Source organism: Xenopus laevis, chromosome 4S (assembly GCF_017654675.1).
Source record: "Xenopus laevis strain J_2021 chromosome 4S, Xenopus_laevis_v10.1, whole genome shotgun sequence".
Taxonomy (NCBI): domain Eukaryota; kingdom Metazoa; phylum Chordata; class Amphibia; order Anura; family Pipidae; genus Xenopus; species Xenopus laevis.
The window spans coordinates 73,068,839-73,090,171 of record NC_054378.1 but is presented as its reverse complement, the minus strand read 5'-3'; the positions used below and the strand labels follow the sequence as shown (position 1 = coordinate 73,090,171).

Genomic DNA, 21,333 nt, shown 5'->3' with positions numbered 1-21,333 from the left:
GAGAAACATGTTGTCAGTGGCATAACTAGATGTTACTGGGCCCCACAGCAAATTAATTTTAGGGCCCTCAACATAACCAGAGGTTGTTCTTTTTTACCAATATATGTTGAAATTGCTCATTATTTAGGGCCTCGTGGGGCCGATATACCTCCTTGGGACCCCTGCAGCCACAGGGTCTGTTTCCTCTGTCCCTGCATGTTGTATTTGCCATTTGAATGACAAATAAACAATGAGAACCCTTTAAAAACACGTGAGGCTATAACATGGAGTGTTCCCAAAAAGAAGAATCAGGTTGACTAAGCAGCAGAATCTGCAAAAGATAGGCCTATGAACAGAGAAGCGTGTAAACAGAGAAAGTTCCATTTTTAATTAAAACATCCAAACGAGTTATAAACAGGTTTAAAACTCTCAGCTGTAAATCATATATCGCCTGCCGCATCTCTATACCTTAGGCATAGAGGCAGGTCAGGCAATTACTTTCACTTTTCATTCTACACTTCCTAGATGTCACTGCACACCCCACATTGCCCCTCCCTCCTCACAATATAATTTTGTAGCCAGTGCATGGACATGAGGTGCCCCATGTTAGAGCATAAACAAGACTTTGTCATGAGCTAAAGTTTGCCTTAATAACAGTATCTACAAAATATCTGCTGTCTGCTTGCAGTGACTGTGGTTTTCAAGACTAAAAGAAACAAGATTTAAATAATTTATATAGTGTAAGTGAAGTTTATTTTTTTTTATATGTCTAATACATACAATCGGATTTGGAATTATTTCTTAGGCTTACAGGTCCCATTTAACCTTGGACCCTAGGGTACTATTGTAGGGAAAGCTGCCTGTCATCTTGTTTCCAGTCCCTGAGATCCCTGTTGCACTGAGCAGTGCATATGTGCAATAAAGCAAAATCAGGACTTACAAACTGAATGTAAATCATTTTGCTCAATTGTGGAAAAGCCAGAGGATCACAGATACTAGCACAGTGCAACACTACCTACAACAGTATCCTGGGCCAGTGCAATTTTCTGCAAAGAAGTCAGAGATACCAATTATGATGCCTGGGGGTGCCTAAAAAAATAGCAGCCCTAGTGATTTAGCCTCTCCTTCTCCTTTAACGCAAGTATAGGATGAATGTATCTCCTTGGCAGAGTAGGGTACATATCTAGAATACGAAGGGTTCAGTGATATGCAGTTTTTAGGGGTGCACATCTATAATTTGCCTTCCAGTGTTAAGACCCTTAACTAACTGTCTCATTTTTAGACACAGCCTTCTGGCAGTTTGAGTTTGTGTTTGTTTCATAGCCCAACAGCTGCATCGGTAATAATCACAACACAAAGGGAAGTACATCTACCTAGTACTAGAGAATACACACGGAATATGTTACCAATATTCATTTTTCTCTCCTGCTATAGTAAATATAGTAGAAAGCATGTACATGACAGTGAACAGCTAAACATTCCAAATGGCATTGGCTCACAGTTATATTTGTTCTAAACTGATATTTGTGCAGTTAGCATTTCACACAATTAATTTAATACAGTAATGCAAAAAATCCCATTGTGCTCTTTTCAGGGCTGGTCTGCATCTTCCCTGTATGCACAACATTTCTCCTCCTTTATACTTGTCAAAGAATCTTTTGAGCTCTCAATTCATCCAATTAGCCATAGACAAGACCCTTATTGTTCATGATTTTCATAATAATCAAGAGCTCTCGTATTTACTGCTGCTGTTTGAATATTCGTTTATATTATTAAAAATGTTTATGGCTATATGCCTGTAGGCACAGTACCACATTGCGGATAATGTGAGATGCACACCCAATAAATCTGCAAGCAGAAAATGTGTCTGGCCAAAGTGTCTCATTCCCTACCCTATATACACACATAGCTGGAAGTGACCAGAGAAAATTATGTTAACAAGCCCTGAGGGTCCCAGAGGCATGTCCGTAGGCAATCCTGAAGAACTTAATCTTCCATAGTGCCCCCAAAGCAACTAGCTTCTGAGAGGTGGCCTGCAAAAAAACAATACATTAATCAACCAACTAACAAAAACTGTGGTTTATCAATCAGTCTTTATTGATTGACCTGTAAATTCTTTGATAGTGCACATGGTAATTCTGCAGTCTACATGAGACCTAATGTGAATTTCTCAGTATTAATACAGGGTAAGGTGGTGTAGGTCTTTTGTCCATGTTAAATAAACCTACATAAGAAAAAAAATAATTTAAAAAGGAAAATGATTATTAGTAGAATATCAAAGTGCTCACCAGCTGGTATTTAACTACTGTTGAAATATGATGGGAAGGCTGGAAAGTTGTTATTCAAAACATTCCCCAAAATGGACGTCATTACCTAGAGTGTACTGTTAAAAGAAAGTCTTCATTCGTTCCTACCAATAGTACCTCTGTAACAATGGCTTGTAATTAGTGCCATTATCACATTGAAACTTGGCTTTAATTTTTGTTGATATTATACTTTATTAAAGGATAACTATACCCCCAAAATGAATATTTAAGCAGCATATAATTTAATATAAACTAAGTGGCATTTTAAAATATCTACCAAACTACAGTATATGTTTAAGTAAATGTTGCCCTTTTACATTTCTTGCCTTGAATAATTTCGTGATGGTCTGTGTGCTGCCTCAAAGATCACCTGACCAGAAATACTGCAGCTCTAACTGTAACAGGAAGAAGTGTTGAAGAAAAAGACAGAAGTCTCTGTCTGTTAATTGGCTCATGTGACATAACATGTTTGGTTTGTTTGTGTGCACCTTGAATCCTAGGATATAATTGAAATAAACAATCCTTGTATCTTTTAAGAAATTGGGAATCTAATTGGGAGGAATTGGTAGTGTCCGTACTAATTGAGGATCCCAGGGGGGCGACCCTAAATTTTTAAAATGGCAATTTTCTATTTAGGATTACCCAGTCGCACATACTACTAAAAAAGTATATTATTATGAAAATGTTTTTTTTACATGAAGCAGGGTTTTACAAACGAGTTGTTTTATTCAATATATTTTTAAAAACTGCATTGTTCGGGGGGTATAGTGGTCCTTTAATACAAAGTTACAGCAAAAAATCTGTTGCCTGTTTATTTGGTTAGCAGGTGACTTCCTTAAAGATCTCAGTAAGGCTCACAGTGATAGGCTACACTATACTACTGCAGGGTGCTCTGGCAACATATTTTAGTACAAAATGTAAAATTAATTTTGTATACAAAAGATTATTACACAATAACTATTTATCATCTGTTATGCTTTAGAGCAGTGGTCCCCAACCAGTAGCTCGTGAGCAACATGTTGCTCCCCAACCCCTTGGATGTTGCTCCCAGTGGCCTCAGAGCAGGTGATTATTTTTGAATTCCAGGCTTGAAGGTTGTATAAAAACCAGGTGTCCTAGCAAACAGAGGCTCCTGTAGGCTGCCAGTCCACATAGTGGCTACCAATAGTCAATCACAACCCTTACTTGGCACTAGCCAGGAACATTTTTCATGCTTGTGTTGCTCCCCAACTCTTGTTTCATCTGAATGTTGCTCACGGGTGGAAAAAGGTTGGGGACCCCTGCTTTAGAGGATAAAAAGGACAAAATAGACACACCAATAACAGCTGAGAGGATGCAGGTTCAATGACTATCAAGGGCTTGCTTACATTACCCAGCATGAAAAACGACTGAATCTAGAATAACCACTTAATAAACACAAATTTATGAGCAAAAAAAACACTACAATAAATAAAGTACATGGCACTTGATTTTGCTTTTTAAGATTATAAAATGGTAAATCAAAGATATACATAGTATAAAAGAAAAGGTGATTCGATTTTTGGGACGCTTGTCTCTATGCAAAAAAAACTGCAGAGCTGTTCTGGGTGTGCAAGCCTTAGCATTTCCCATGAGCCACATTCTTAACATTGGGGTGCCTAGTAAATGGCATTTGCAAAGGTCAGGAACCAAAATGTGTTTCTGGTTAACTGTACATTCAAGACTATTGTTTCTGTACACTTTATGGGCCACCTGAAAACATATGGCCATGCCAGCAGTTACAGGTACCCATTTCTTCTTCCCAAAAATGGCTGCAGAATGCAGATAGGCTAGTTGCTCCCACAGAAGGGGTCTGCTTTTTGTAAAGTTGACAAAGTCTTTTAGGCTAAATGACTACGAACCTGCGGCATAACAGAAATTGTTGAGCTACAACTCCCATTATATCATCCCTCTGACAGCCAATAGCTAGTAGGGGATTCTTGGAGTTATAGTTTAAGATCTAGAGGGTTGTAGGTTACCCAACCCATTAACTAAATACTAATTTTAAACACACTACAAAAGATTATCAAAATTTTACAAAAGTTCAGTACCACATAAACTATAACATTAAGCTACATCATAAATCAATTCATTATAACAGTAAATAAATGTATAAAAACACAGATGTGTGCTTCTTTCTCTGCAATACAGAAAATTTCACTGGAATATAAACAGTGAACACTTGTGACTAAACCTTTAGCCATAGCAGCTATTTATATCTAATAGAAATCAACACAATTGTTGCTGCAATTTGAGTATTTCAAGTGTACTTGTGGTTTTATCAATATCATTCACCATTTTTGTAGTTCCAAAAATGAAATAAAATATATAACTAAGAGTTTGCATGGGTATGTATGTGGATGACTGATTCTAAAATAAGAAGATGTCAAAGAATATATGTTCATTTTCCTGCTCATCCCTAGTAACTGTCCAGCAGGCTTCGGGGGGGGGGGGCTGAAGAGAGGGCATTGATATTATCAGTCATTGAAGAACAAGAGCATGTGGCGGACCCTGCTAAATAGGGGAAGAGAAAAAGTAGGAGAAAAAGGAAAGGGTAAAAACTAGCAAGGGCAGATAATGGAATGAAAGACATTGGATTTGGTTCTGAAAATGCCAAGGCCTTAAGCAATTTATAGTCAATGGCAGTCAATTGAACTGGTCACATATTAAATCATTGCATTAACTTTGGTTAACTTTGGTGAAAAGTTATTGGTGCAAGCACAATAAACTCACTTTTCAAAAAAACGTTCAGGTTCAAGTCAAGCTTATGCTCAGGGTTTCTGAAATCAAATATAACATTTAGAACACCAGCAGAAAGGGTTGAGAACCAACTCCTGGATTCCATGCATCCTTACTTGGATGCGCAGAAACCCAATGTTACACCTTCAGTTAGTTTTCTAGTGAAATAGAAGGTGCTGTTTATGCTATGCATTTTTATCATTCCCTACACAGCAAAAGTATTATTTAAATAAAACTGAAACCGAAGAAATATCGGCAATAAAAGTGACAATTAACTGAAATATATCCAGACTGCAAAGCAAGGAGAATGAGTTGGAACAGTTAATATTTGCATACTCAGGATTAGTGTACTTACTCTTATTCAGCAGTTGTTCCTCAACCACACAATGAAAACTCTTAAAGCAATACAGTCAAAACTCAATTTATATTCTTGTATATTACATACACTATCCTGTAACCTAGGTTTCATACTGCCACTAACCCAAAATGCATTGTCTCAAAATTAACATGCTTATGCTGGTTCCCTGAGAAATGTGAAATCTGAAGTTCCAATGTATAAACATACTCTTCCAGCATCTTGACATTTAAGTGATTTATATCACTCAGTTCAGATCACACTGTTTAGCATCTGTATATATTAAATTGCATGTAACACAGCAAGATGCTGAATACTGCTCTGCCATCCTAAAGTAGGACATACATTTTAGCCTGCATAGCCGAGCTTATTTTGTTGATGCTTTCCCTTAATAATTTTTGGATGTAATTTTCAATCAACTGAAACAGCACTACTGAGGTCACTCCTGGGTATAATCCTGATGTCCATCAAAGGCAAAGAGCATTTTAACCATATGATCTTCATAATCACGGCTTATTCAGAATGAACCAATGCTCCTTTGGTATTCAGCATATAGGGATGTGTCAAAGATGCAGTTTAAATGTATCTTGTAGAGTGGAAATTCCACAACTAAAAAGAAAATTATCTGGGAAACATTCTTGGAGAAACCATTACAAAAATGTCACATCATCCTGAGATTGTACCCAGCGCCAATGGGCATCATATTCTAGGTGAATTTTGTTATTTATTTTACACTTTTCTATATCCACTTTCCCATTTTGACTAGATTGTATTTTTGGACTACTTTTACTTGTCTTCTCTGCTGTTGAGGACTTCACTTTTGTACAGTTCTCAGCAACTGGCACATGTCTAACCAAAGATCCATTTTGTGTCTGACCAACATGAGATGCAAACTGTCCCGTCGGTCTAGACACCCTGTTTTTTTCCAGAGTATTTTGACCAGTGGTAGATACAGACATGTTATCTCCTCTACAACAATCTTTTTCTACTTTTGTTTTCTCCCGTTCCCCTTTCGAGTGTACTGTGATTGATGGAGAAAAGGCATCCCTTTCATAGTCCAGTTTGCCTCCATCTTGTTCAATGACACCATATGCAAAAGCTTGGCGATATGGAGTGGAGGATACAACTGGTTCACTGGTACTCAGACTGTACTCATCCATGTCATCAGCAAGGGTGTCTAGGTAACTGCCAATGGAGATGCTGTCAAGTTTATCTATAGGATCCTGAAGACTGTTCCAGCTTCCTCTACGAGATGTTCCTTGACTTTCTGCCAGGCTGTACTGGCTGCTGGTGAGACTGCTGCAACGGCTGGTTAAGTTTCCTTTCTCATCAAGGATCCATTTTACAGCTTCAATCCCTTCATTTACAACCAGTAGCTGCTGAAGTATCTTAACATCAATTGCCCTCAAGCAGGCCTACAAAGAGAAACACAAAGAAAAGTATTATTACTATTTGAATATGTATATGTGTCTTCTTCAACCTAGTTAAAACTTTGTTACAGAGAATTTTCCATGTTTACATAGCACTTTACATTTAACCATTAAAGATATAGAAGATAAATAAGTTGTTAGCAATACCGTTTGCAATCTAACCATAAATTGAAATACTCTGTCACACTTAGGTTTTTCCTTGCTTCAATCTGTGGCAGCACAGTGCCGATACTTATGGAGGGTCAATCTGAAATCACTTCAATAGGAGAGTACATGGGTTGCCAGATGCCTTCATTGACTGCTCACAAATGTGGCAAGTTGTTTGATTTTTCATTTTTAGCTGTACTCACCTGTTCCAAGTAATAACCCATGCATCCCATTTTGGTTAGTAGAGAAAGAGACCTGCTGTAGGTAACAATGGTTTGGTTGCTCCCAAGAGTAGAGGCTATGAAAAACCACTCATACATTAGTCCCTAAAGTTAGAGACCAGTTAATGCAATTGATGCATTGTTTTCTAGTAAAATCACCTTTTCTGGGTTAGGTTTAGTGCAAGAGAGTTGGGTTGCTGCACAACCTGCAGCCACTACTACTGTCTAGTAAACCACAGCAACCAATAAGCAGGTAATATTTACTCAGTTGTTGGAAAACAAGCATCTGATTAGTTGATATTGGTTAGTAGATGTGGGCAAACTTAATATTACATCATAATACAGTGCTCTGTATGAAGACCAACAATCTCCTTCATTTTTTAAATGAAACAAAATACAGGGGCTGCAAATTAGGGACCTTGAGCCTCGTTTATTCATAATGGGCAAATGCGTGCCTGCAAAGTAACCCACATAAATCAGTGATTAGTTTGTCTTTTGATAGCTGCAGGAAGAACAATGAAAGGAAAAGTGTGATTCGTTGCCATGGGTTACTGTCTAGGTGCAAATTTGGCACATTATGCTTTGATGTGAGATGAGGTGTTCCTTTATAAATAAAGGGGAATAATTATAACTGGAGAATAATACAACTGCCTTAGGTATATTACTGGTTTTAAAAAAATTCTAAAGGAATTCAGCTGCCTCCAGGTTATAGTATAAATCAAACAGAAGCGATGATGCTCTCATCAGAAACAGCTCCCACATTTACCATATGCATCCAAAATCCCCTGCTGTCCTACTTTCGCATAAGCTCTTATTATTTACACCCTCCAGACATTGACCAGACTCATCTCCATCTCTCAGACCCATGCAAGTATTTTTGTGAATTATTATTAATTTTAGAGCCACTAAGATTGTTATCGCAAAGAATGGTTAATGAATATTATGGCACAAGGCAAACACCCCTTTTATTCAGAATCACCAGCACATCATTCCTCCTTCCCATCCTGTGCAGTATACGTAATGGAGTGCATGATATTTAATGCAACTGTACCTGCAATTTGATGCAATGCAATCAATGTACATGAGCAGGGCTGTTCCTATGGAAGCATTGAGATAAGTAAGGCAAATCAGAGGTCTTTATCTCTCTATCATATATTCATGATTTAGTCATAGTTTTAAGGCGGCTATACACATTGCCATGAAGATCACCATACATGCACAGAAAATAGTATAAAATGATTTTATCAGTGCTTATAGCCAGATTTAGGTTTCTACCTTGGCTTTAAGTCATATTTTCAAGATTTTTTTTGTATCCCACTTTTGGAAACCATCGCTCTCATGGATCCTGCCCATCTTTCTTCCGGTACAATACCATTACACAAGAAGCAGGCCCCCAATAATAAGGCCACTTCTGGCAATATTGGGTACATTTTTATTATTTTACCATGAGAGATTAAAGTATGTATTCTGTGTATAAATGACATTTAACAGGTCAGGAATGCTATTTTTTTCTGGTAAGGACACATTAGTTACTTACAAATTCCAACATTAAAATACATACCATATCCTAATACTAATAAAAACAGCATCACTTTAATATAGATTTGCTTCTGTAAGACATTTTCAGGAATGCAGCGTTTCTAAGAAATATGTGCAGTTGCAAGGGTGCATCTTTACTGAAAGTCTGTTGAGAAGATGTCCAAGCTCATACAGAAATACCCAGGCTTTTTCTAACATCAGTGAATACACGTTACAATCACAACCTACACTGTGAGAACTGCCTCAGCATTCTTTTCAATTTATCATTGCTAAGAGCTTCTTCTGTATCGACAGGCTCTATTTCCAGCTGTTTATTAAAAGCTATAACCCTGCGACCCAGTTGCTTCATTCTCGTGGGAGTGAAATGATGGAAACTGCATGGGAAAGTAGCTTGTTTACCTCTCTCATTTCTTTGCACTTGAACTTTCTACCATTACAGTGCCTAACTGGAATAGTGCTTGTGAATGGCTGTGCCTAAGACCCACCCGGATATAGGCACTGCTTGTTCCTAGTACTATGAATAATAAGGTAGAGTTTTCTACCGTATATAAACCATGTTAAAACATAGATATTATGGTTTAACAGCTAGTGAAACAATGCCGCAAGCTCCCTAGCTTTGATGAATACACGGTTTTCAGGCCAGACTACCATCTAACATCTGTTTCTTGTTGTATTATACATATTGTTGGGAGTAGATTTTAAAAAATAGTTAAAGAATCAAGGGAAGCACTGTATTTCTACATCTGGAGCAGATACTGGTCCTCGAGGCAAAAAAGCTTCATCACTGGCAAAAAAGACTAATAGCATTGTAGATTCTACATTTCCAGATTCAGATGAATGCAAAACTGACTGCATGACGGGGAAGCAGCTGCGTCATTTGTCAGTTAAAGGGTCAAAGTATGCTATGTGGCATCAAAATATCTACGTATAATTTTGTTGTAAAGTCTTTTTTATTAAAATTGAGCTAAAACTGTATTCAGTTATACATTAATTATTTTTCTAAAAAAACTGTAGGTGATTTTCCTGCCACAAATGCTGAATGCGGTGCCATGGGGGTCCTGATACACATACTCATGAATAACACAAAATAAATAAAAGATTCCCTTTGGCATGAACCCATCAGTGAGGAAATGCTGAGAAGCCAATGTGAACTGATGGCCCAACTGCAGCAGCCTATGGGCACTGAGAGTCAGCACAGTACAACAGATGGCTCTGCACTAATGCCACATCACATCAGCTGAACCATCCGAGTCCTGTCTCACACATGCTTGCAGCTGGGGATGAACAGGCAAATCAAAACAATGCAAATGTCGAGCTATGACAGACCCTTGCCATATAGAAATCTGACCTTCTATTATCTAATATGAGTTAAGAACTGTGCATAATCCTACAAAAAGTGCTAGGATTCAGCCAAATCTGCATTTATTGCACCGATTTAGAGTTTATGTAAAAAATTTGTAGATTTTATTAACAGTGTTAGGGTATAGGGCTGCTGTCATTGGGCCCGTACATTGTGTACACCCGACATAAGTTGGGGTAGCGGTAGTTCCAGCTAAAGTACCACAAAGCTGCTAAAGCAACACAGTATCCATATGCCCTAAGACTTGAAAAAAAAAAACTTTTTTATTTTACCATTGTGCTGGAATGGCTGGAACCACACTATATTATACATACTTTTCCCTTCTTATAATGTGACTACAATCAGCATTGTTTCAGTGAAATTTATGGAATATATAGCAGTAGTGTGGAAGCTCCACAAAATGCAAACGTGAGGATGAGGGACTTATACCCATGTTTCACTGTTTACAGAGAGATAAAACCTGTTCATAAATACAGTATAGAGTCATGAAGTTGCTGTAGTGCATTGAGAGTCATTGGATTATGAAAAAAGAACACAGGTGGGAAAGACTTGGTACAGTGACCTTTCCAGGTGTTTGTTGCAAACACTACAAAAGATAAATCTGATAGCTGTGGCTATGCTCTGATAGCAAAGGCTCCCCCCCCATGTGATGTAACTAACCCGTGGCTAAATGTGAAGCATGCAAAGCTGAGGCTGCGATTACAGTATAAACAAACTGAAGCAGAGTAATTTAACCCAATCTATTCTACATAAATGGGCACTTATGGTATGGAAAGCGGCTATTCCATGTGTGAAAGACAAAGCAGAAATGTCAAAGTGTGCTTTCACAAGAATTTGTATTAATATAACAAGTTGTCATTTTTAAAGATAGTAGAGAATTATATTTCCAGATTTTCATTTCATATACAGATCTTCCTACAGGCAAAGGTGGAAACCCTACCTAGGGGTAGGGTAGGGTCAGTCACTGGTGTCTGCTTGGAAGACTGCCAGAACTACAAATCTCAGTTTGTCACTAAAGCAAATGTTAAAATTTCTTGAAGTTGATATGAAAACTCTGATAATTTGGCTTACGATCCCAGTTGTACCTTTTCCATCTAAGAACTTACAGCCAATTATAGTTAAAGGTTAACAACTAAACTTCTTCACATAGGAGAAAATCTACCAGATTGCCTGATACAATAAGAACCACCACCAGCCAGTGTCTGTCCCACCAGGATGGCTCCCTGTGTGCCCAGGTACGAGTGGGCCCTTCTGCTCACCCAACCATTTTGCCTTGTATGCTTATATTTGTCCTCAGGGGCGCTCCACCATTGAGGCGAGTTGATCCAATTGCCTCAGGCGGCAGCGCCCCCTTGGTTACCAGGGGTGGCAAAAATGCCGCTCCTGGTAACTAAGAGCCGAATTTCCGGTTTTCAACCTGGAACTTCGGCTCTTCTAGTGCAGAGAGCACAATTGCGCTCTCTGCCCTAGCGTCGTGAGTCGCCCCAACCCCCTCCTGCGCAGAAAATGCGAGCGCCGTGAGGAGGGGTTGGGCGGCAATGGAAGGCCGCCTCAGGCGTCGTAAAGGCGCGGATCGGTGCTGTCTGTCCTCTTTCTTGTATGAGAACAGAGGTAAAACGGAAAGAAGGCTAGACTGTAGTGTGTAAAGAGAAGATATCTTATGGTCCTCTAGCCACACTACAGTCATCCCTGTAGCTTTCTAACAACTGCCAATTGTACTTGAAGCTAACAGCAAACGAGTTTCAGATCTAGCTCTGATGACAGGTGCCATGCCCTTATACAGGATTTACCATCACAACAGGGCCTGTTTTCCTGCTATGAAAACTACTACACAGTAACTGGATTAAATATTTAAAAAAGAAAACAAGTTGAAATGGGCCAAGACTGAATAGTCTGGCCAAGTAGTTAAACAGTGACCTCCAACAGGTACCAGCCAATTCGATTTTATGTTCAGAGTATTCCATGAGAATTCTTGATGGTCACCCAAAATGATACAACAAGGAATAGCTGGAATAACTAAACTAGTTATGATTCTTAATCTGAGCAGCTACATAGTGTATATTAGTATGGCCATATGTAAAACAAAATGTACAAAGAAAAAAAATCTACACTGAAGTGGAGGTTAAATATTTTTGCTTGTCAACATGCTCCTAGATGTGGCAGATTCTCCTTGGACAGGAATTCTATTATTCCTAACCTAGTATACTGTATGTGCATGGCACAGGCACAATGTTTGTGATGCAAATATAGTCACCATCTGTTCTTTATTAAGTTAATAGGACATCGCCTTACTTTCAAAGTATATTTACTGCTTTCAGGAACACACCTTAATGTATGATGTGGGTACAAATTCCATCAAATGCCTGCATGTACATGCCTTCACTGGTCACATAGATTAAACTGATAAAGTAGGTAAATCACATACTCCCTGTTGCACGCAATCTATTCATGCTTACAATTATTGGCCCTTTAGACAATTGCTTTCTAATATTTTATAATTTTGATCATGACGTTTAACTAAATTAAAATTGGCAAACGCCAGTGCTAGGCCACCCACACCGGGAGGAAGCTCCCAGTAAGAACGGCCATGTTGGGGTACACTTATGCAGATAATGAGCGAATGCCGCAACTTGCTCATTATACGGGTGCACTTGACCTCAGAAGAGAATTATGAGCTTTTAGTATGCACGACATGGCTGCTCCCTCCTGGTGTGAGTGTCCCAGCACTGGCCCCCTGCCAGGGGGCAAACAAGTTACCCCCAACCACAGTGTGGGCTCTATTAGCCCACATCTTTGGTTGGGGATAATATTTTTGGCCAACAGGTGCCCTTTAAGTTATCTTTTAGTATTTTATGGAACACTTCTAAGCAACTTTTCAATTGGTCTTCATTATTTATTTTCTATAGTTTTTAATTATTTGCCTATTTCTTCTGACTCTTTCCAGATTTCAAATGGGGGTCATTGACCCCCATCTAAAAAAACAATTGCTCTGTAAAACTACAAATGTATTGTTATTCCTACTTTTTATTACAGACTGTTCTATTCAGGCCCTCTCATATTCATATCACATTTTTCTTATTCAAAGCATGGTTGCTAGGGTAATTTGGACCCTTGCAACCAGATTGCTGAAATTGCGCACTGGAGAGCTGCTGAATTATGCCAGTTCTGTGTATAAATATCAGCTCTAAGTAACCAATCCAATGTACAAGATGTTTCAGTTGTTTTAAAAATATTTCCAAATGAAAAGAAGTATCAGTCTGTTCCTTGCTATATTTTTTACTGCTGGTTCTGACTCCTGAAACAATGACGCAGAAGTCAGCTCTTCACAGATCTGTGAGGACACATACAAGGTGTTATGGGCATTAAGTCTTCTTGCTATATATTATTGTAAGAGCCAAAAGCAGCATTGCAGAAGAGACCATATGCATATTTTTTAATAAAAGATGCTTGAGGTTAGATTTTAGGGTGGCGTTCCACTTTATGTATTTGTGCAAGTTAAATGACATGTTAACAGTCAGGAATCAGTATGTGTGAATAGTTTCTGTGTGTGACAAGGCAAAGAACCATAAAATTAGTTGAATAAACAAAAAGAAACAAGTTCTCACACTGGATACTGCTGCAACATTGTAATATGCTCTCCTCTTTCTGAGAATAAATAGGACTCTGTTTGTATGTTAAAATGGAAAAGAACATCATGGAAACTTTACCCTATGTACCTGTAGCATAGCGTGGAGCTGCTGAAGCTGCAGCAGCCTAAAGTCCAATGTGACAAAGGGAAGGCACACCCTGAAATAAATCTCATTGTGGGACTTCCCTTTGCATCTGCATGCAGTGTCCTCTTTTCCTATCTCAATGGTTATGTATGTTTGTATGTAATCTATATGTTCTATATAAACACCATTCTGTTGTACAGATCTGTGGAATATGTTGGTCCTTTATCAATAATTTATAATATAAGCAGTTTTCATTGAATGGCCCAAGTGTAGGTATGGCAGACTACTTACTTTTACAGTTCTGCAAGCACAGAATTCTCCTCTATTATTGCAGGTGTGGGTGCTGGCTCAGATGCACCCATTGCTACCCAATGGGTGCACATGAGCCAGCACCCACTGAGAGACTAATGGCTTACAGTGCATGTTTGACATGTTTGTGCCAGATGTGAATCTTATAAATAGTCACGAGTTGGATCTAGTCTGGGATAAGGTAACATATAATCAGATATCACTGAAACGTTATGTGTATCGCTGATTTAGGCTGAGAATCTCTATTTATAGGGCTACGGAATGGGTTGCCTAGCAAGTGGATGGGAGAAAATTTAACAGTTCTGCAGGGGATAGAACACCCCTTGCAATTACACTAATTGCCCACTGATTTATGTAGGGGTGTGCAGCCATGTAGCAGCATTGCATTCATATTCTGATTATCAACTTTGTCAAAATTGTATCCTATAAATGCTCTGTACCACCCTTAAAGGGGAAATATCACGAAAATGAAAATTTAATATAAGCTTCATCATACTTAAAAAAATATATATATATAATCAATTAAGTATTCTGCATAATTTCTGAAATAATTAAGTTTATCTTCACTGTCCCTCTCCCAGCATCTGTTTCTCTTCATTCTGTCTTCATGCAGCAGTTGGGTGTGAGATGAATTAGCGCTCACTAGGGATGTAGCGAACGTCGGAAAAAAAGTTCGCGAACATATTCGCGAACTTGCGCAAAAACGCGAGCGGTTCGCGAACGGTTCGCGAACCCCATAGACTTCAATGGGAAGGCGAACTTTAACATCTAGAAAAGACATTTCTGGCCAGAAAAATGATTTTAAAGTTGTTTAAAGGGTGCAACGACCTGGACAGTGGCATGCCAGAGGGGGATCAAGGGCAAAAATGTATCTGAAAAATCTGCCTGTGTGTGCTTGGAAGAGATAGTGTAGGGGGAGAGCTGTTAGTGATTTCAGGGACAGATGATAGTAAGTTTGCTGGCTAGTAATCTGCTTGATACTGCTCTGTATTGGAGGGACAGAAGTCTGCAGGGATTTGAGGGACATTTTAGCTTAGGTAGCTTTGCTGGCTAGTAATCTACTGTTCTCTTTAAACAACTGCCATACGTTGACCTTGTAGGCATTGTTTGCCCAGTTTTTTTGGACGCAGCCACTGAAGCACAGTTGCCATAAAAAATATGCCATATAAATGCTGAAAATAGTCATTTTTCGCCATACGTTGACCTTGTAGACATTGTTTGCCCAGTTTTTTTGGTTGCAGCCACTGAAGCACAGTTGCCAGAAAAAATATGCCATATAAATGCTGAAAATAGTCATTTTTTGCCATACGTTGACCTTGTAGGCATTGTTTGCCCAGTTTTTTTGGTCGCAGCCACTGAAGCACAGTTGCCAGAAAAAATATGCCATATAAATGCTGAAAATAGTCATTTTTTGCCATATACGTTGAGTCAACGTATGGCAAAAAATGACTATTTTCAGCATTTATATGGCATATTTTTTCTGGCCTCTGTGCTTCAGTGGCTGCGGCCAAAAAAACTGGGCAAACAATGCCTACAAGGTCAACGTATACACTACTACAGCGGTGGATACGGATTACGTAAAATATATTATGGCTGCTTGAAAAAAGTCACTCCGGTGTTTTTTCTGGAGACGGTAATATTATGGATATTTAGACAGAATGTGAACAAGGTCACACAGCTAGATGGCGGGTTGAAGAAAACAGTGTGCAAATAATGCCTACAGGGCAAATAATGCCTAAAAGGTCAACTTATACACTACTACAGCGGTAGTAAAATAAAAAAAAGTAAAATAAAAAAAATTAATATTAAAAAAAAAAAATTAAAGTTGGTGCTGCTGAACTACTAGGAGCAGCAGATTAGCACACCAGTCCCACTCCCCAACACTGCTAGACTAATAGCACTGGGCTCTTATAGTAGTAGTAGTAGTAGTAGTAAAACAACAAAAAAATAAATAAAAGCAGTCCTTACAAGGACTACTGTTATTGCAGCAGTCAGCAGATGAGATCAGAAGCAGGACAGCTGCCCACTGCAGCTACATACAGAGCACTGCAGTAGAAGGTAGATTACTAGCCAGCAAAGCTACCTAAGCTTAAATGTCCCTCAAACCCCTGCAGACTTCTGTCCCTCCAATAACAGAGCAGTATCAAAACGATTACTAGCCAGCAAACTTTCAACTGTCCCTGAAATCACTAACAGGCAGCAGCTCTCTCCCTACACTATCTCTTCAGCACACACAGGCAGAGTGAAAAAACGCTGCAGGGCTTCGGTTTTTATAGGGAAGGGGAGTGGTCCAGGGGAGAGCTTCCTGATTGGCTGCCATGTACCTGCTGGTCTGGGGTGAGAGGGCAAAAAAAAGCGCCAACAATGGCGAACCCAAAATGGCGAACGTCGAGCGACGTTCGCGAACTTCCGGCGAGCGCGAACACCCGATGTTCGCGCGAACAAGTTCGCCGGCGAACAGTTCGCGACATCTCTAGCGCTCACTCAACTAACTGATTGCAATAAAATCTAACAAAACAACTGCCTTTTACACAAATTCTGCATGTAATGATGTAGAGAGACATGATGTCTGGTAAATTTAATAGAGTGAGCTCGAATACATATTCTAGGAAAAAGGAGCCCCCTATAAGATATATTGGATCTAACTGTCAATGGATATCTGACACCCAACTGCTGCATGAAGAGAGAATGAAGAGAAACAGAGAGAGGGATAAAACATAAACTTCATTATTTCAGAAACGATGCAGACTTTTTAATTGATTGTATTTAGAAAGTTTCTTATGAAGCTTAAATTAAATGTTCTTTTTCTCAATAGTTCCCCTTTAAGTTGCATGTTTTACTGATATGGTGGCAATCTCAATGCAAATCAGGGAAAGGCTTAATAGATGAATGCCGATAATGGCACAGTTTTATGGAGGACTGCAAGAAAATTCATTCTGTATTTATATATTTGGCAGTGTGTTGTCCATTTGTGACTGGGTAGCTACGCTCCAAGTGGAATTCTATATAAAACGGGTTATAGGAGGTCATCATAAAAGGATGAGGCACAACCCCAATAATTGGCTGCTTTGCGGTATTCTATTGGCTGACTGCCCTTTACTCACCATAGGCGTCTTCCCTTAGCAGCAATGAAGTGAGCCAGTATCTAGAATTGATTTAGCTATCTTTCCAACAAAACAGCTATATGGCCTATGCTTTGTTTTGTCATGAGCTACAATGCGTCTCCACTTTGCCTGGAGACCTTTTATTAGCTTTTAGATTGTGATTAACGCGTTGCAGCAATTCCCACGCACTAGGAAGGTGCAAAAGTGCTGCAGAGACTCCAGAGACCTGGTTATTCACAGGCCAATACATATGGTGGCTGTTGTGCTGCTCTACTCACCAGCTCCAGTTTCAGCGTTTTGATCTTGTGTGCAAGCCCGTGCTCTCCACTGTCCCCTCCACTGTCCCCTTGCCCGCTCTCTTCCAGGTGCAGCACGGGATCCTCTCGCATCCACCTGAGCAGACTCTCAGGGGTCTTCCTGCCAACCTTGTTCTCCAGGTCCTTCAGATCAGGAGCGATTTCCATACATGTGCCCTGGAGCTTGGCCGCCGCTGCAGACTGATCCATGGCATTGGACGCGGGGGTTCGACAGGTGCGCAGCTAATGTACACAAGCAATACAGTAAATACACCAATAGAACGTGCAAGGGTTGCAGCATGCGAGATCGCGGGGTTATTACTGCACAATGTGTACCGGCTCTGTCCCGATTCTGGACTTGTTATACTTTTAGATCCATTGAAAATGTTCCATCCCGGACCGGTGCTCATGCAATCGGGACATGCCGGACCCTACACATGACTGTGCCTCCTGCCTGCGCGCTTTCTCCCTTTCCGATGGAGCTGAAGATTAGAGCATGGCCGTGGGCTTAGCTTGTCCGTCAGCTCCTCCGCCGCCTCCCACACTCAGCTGTCGCCTTCAAACCTGCATGAATGGAAACTGCGGAAGGACAAATTGCTCCTGCCTACAGCTGATTACCGTATTCCTCAGACTAGGAGCGCACGCAATGCTTTGATCTTGCAATGCTACTACACAGCTGTATATGCACATTCCTTAGGGATGATTAAACTTTTCATTAAACTGAGTGCTCCCGAGTAAAATATGCCTTGGAGCAGTGGGACACCAGGGGCCCACCAAAAGACCTTAGATCAGGGGCCCACTCTCAGTACTATTCTAATTCCTCTCCTCACACAACCTCTATTCTGCTAGTCTGTTTTCTTTACATGCTATAATCTATTATTCAATCTATTTAGTCTCTTTGTTCACATAGAAATAGGTAATGGCCATGAAATATGCCAAATGTTTTGAAGCAGGAGGGCCCACTGACACCTGGGCCCACCGGGAGTTTTCCTGGAATTCCTGTGGGCCAGTCCGACACTGCCTTGGAGCGTTTTCCTTTATTTCAGTGACTGGGATGTAAGCAAAACCGAAATACAAAAAAGGTCACAGCTGTATATAAAACAAAGCTTTTAAAAAATAATAAAATTAAGAAATCCTTAGACAGTGGGCCCTCCAGAAAACTTAGACCTTGGGCCCACCGGAAAACCTTAGACTGTGGGACCACTTTTCAAACTATTATTCCTCCTTTCCTTTCTCAAGGCAAGTAGAATTCTTCTTCCCAGTGGCATAACTACCAGGGGTGTGATCACACCTGGGCCTGGGCAACTCTTTAATGACATAAATGTGCGGCTAAGTGATGTCACGGGGCAGAGCCATGACATTGAGTGGGCAAAGCTGGTCCTGGAATCATGAGGGGATTGGGTAAGTATTGTAGTTAGAAAGAGGCAGGCTGGGGTAGATCTAAGACTATTGACTAGTGAATACAAATTTACCAGCAGCAGTCAGTAAATTTGTAATACCAGTTCTTGACTGGTATTTTACCGGCTATCGGGGGGAGTCATGGCAGAGCAACACTTTTAGATGCACGTGCCAGGAACACCGCTGCTCAATTCCGTGATGGCGTGAGGGACAAGTGCACACCCTGCACCCAGGCCAACCTGTTGGTAGTTACGCCACTGCTTCCCTCTTTTTTTGTAAAGTGAAAATAGCAGTTGGAAAAGGGGTTTGCCTTCCTTTGGATCAATTACATTAGATAAGAATTATTTTAAGCAAAAGGAAAACTTGATGGATATGTAACTTTTTAAGACACAGCTATTAAATAAGTATCTCTGCCCATGTTAATGAAAGAAAGAGCTAGCAATGGAATGTCTGGGGTTACTACTCTCCCTGTTCTTCATGCATAGGGTGTCAGCTAATATATTGAGAATAAAGCCTCTGACCTACCATTTCACCTTTTAGTTACAACTGTGGAAAGAAAACTGAGAACAATCAGGCAATCTTAGGTCTCTGAATTGCACATTGCTATCTAATTTGTTGGAGCAGTATAAATAATAACATTAAAGGGAGTTCAGGGATACTGTGTATGAGCAACTCCCTTTTTAAACTCTGCTGTTTCTCCAGACTTCCTTTGTCTACCTGGGCTATTAAATACATGACAGGTACCGATGAAGCTTTCACCAGGCATTGTTATTGTCTTCATTTGCAGCTAATTATTAACTACATTTGTGCTAGACAGTAAATAAAGAAAGGCGCTGTTTAGTTTGAGGTATTAAATTAAAAGGCACCAGTCTGAAAGGTGTCATGGCAAGAACTGGATAGCAGAGAATTACATGCTTATACTGTATATGGGCAGATGTGGGTCAGAGAAGTCTTATTTACATACTGAGTGCTTTGGTTCAGCTAAACAGGGAACATTATGGCTATTTACATCTGGAAGTGTAGTGAGCAAGGTGCAGCTTCAAATGCAATCGCCATGCTTTTTCCCATGTTGTGGGCAAAAGCCAGGAACTAGGGGTAGGCGGAAGAGGCACCTGCCTAGGGCACAACAAAAGGGGGGGGGAGCACAGGGCAGGTACCTCTTAAACAGTTGTCTGCCTACCCCTAGTCTAGGCTCTGTAGCTCTTGCTGTCTCTCTCTGTGCTCACCTACTTGCCTCCCTGTCTGCACGCATTCAATGTGAGAGCTCAGACGCAAACATGTTTGTGTGTGCACACATAGGGGAGGCGAGGTGGCTGGCCGGGTGGATTGGGCCACCTCTGGGTGTCTGAAATGGGGAGTTGCGCTTTATGCAGTTGTGGACAATACATCATAATAAGCATAACTGGGCTTGCACTATGCTGCAACCTGGATGTAATGGCGCCAAATATTTTTTATAAAAATATTTTTTAAAACCGGTTGACGTCATTTCCAGTGTTTAAATATATATATAATAATATAAAATATAAATATTTTAAAATATAAAATATATAAAATATATAAAAATATATTGTATAGTATGACATATGTGACACATTGCCCATTTGCATTGAATGGTCAGATATCAAAATATATATTGTATAGTATGACATATGTGACATATTAGCTTAGTGTAATATAAATTATATTTGACAGAAGGCTTATGTTCCATGCACAGCAGCTCTTCTAGTTCTGAGGCCACCCCCATGCAGTCTCCCATTCCTTCCACCTATTGCCATTAGCTCTTCTAATGTAAGTCTCCAGCATACAGAGCATTGCAGACTTGCTGCAGATCACAAGCAAATCACTCAGGCAGCATGGACAGAGGGTAATTATATTCTTATATACTATGATTTTAGACTGCAGCCACCAGATGTATTATGAGAATATAAAAATTGGATCATTTTAGTGCTATCAGTATGCACAACATTGGTAAAAAATATGAGAAAGTAAAGCTTCCATGGAGATCAGAAGTGGCCCTGTCTGAAGGGCAGCTATGATCTTTTAGGTTCATTGATGCGAGAGAAACTGAATAGATCAGGCTGTTAGCAATTTGCAATGCAAATGAAACTTTCTCTCTCCCAGGGACCTAGATCCCTGAGCTGACATAAATGTACAACAATCACTGATATAAGTAGGTCATATTTCTTCCTGTAGGATGCATGGAACATTGGTTTCGTTTTATAGATTGGGGAAGATGGTTTGCCATAAAGATACCACCCTCCTTTCTATTTTTTAAAACCATGAAGATTGCTTTTCAGTTTAATGCTACAGACCTGCAACAGGCCAAGGCCACAATACTATCCTGGGTGCAATTAAGGAATGGGTACTGGGTGGATTATTGGGGGGGGGGAGGTTTCAGAATAGACTAATAGAGTTAATT

The 21,333-nt window shown here is 39.8% G+C and overlaps 1 protein-coding gene across 1 annotated transcript; it reads right to left on the bottom strand.

Annotated features, from left to right (window-relative positions):
- Positions 1-4,598: 4,598 nt before the first annotated feature.
- lurap1.S (leucine rich adaptor protein 1 S homeolog) lies at positions 4,599-18,110 on the bottom strand. Its single transcript, XM_018260862.2, has 2 exons — positions 17,499-18,110; positions 4,599-6,812 (listed from the first exon to the last, which is right to left on the bottom strand). Exons 1-2 carry the CDS (start codon positions 17,724-17,726, stop codon positions 6,048-6,050), a joined length of 993 nt encoding a protein of 330 aa, XP_018116351.1. The 5' UTR covers positions 17,727-18,110; the 3' UTR covers positions 4,599-6,047.
- Positions 18,111-21,333: the final 3,223 nt, after the last annotated feature.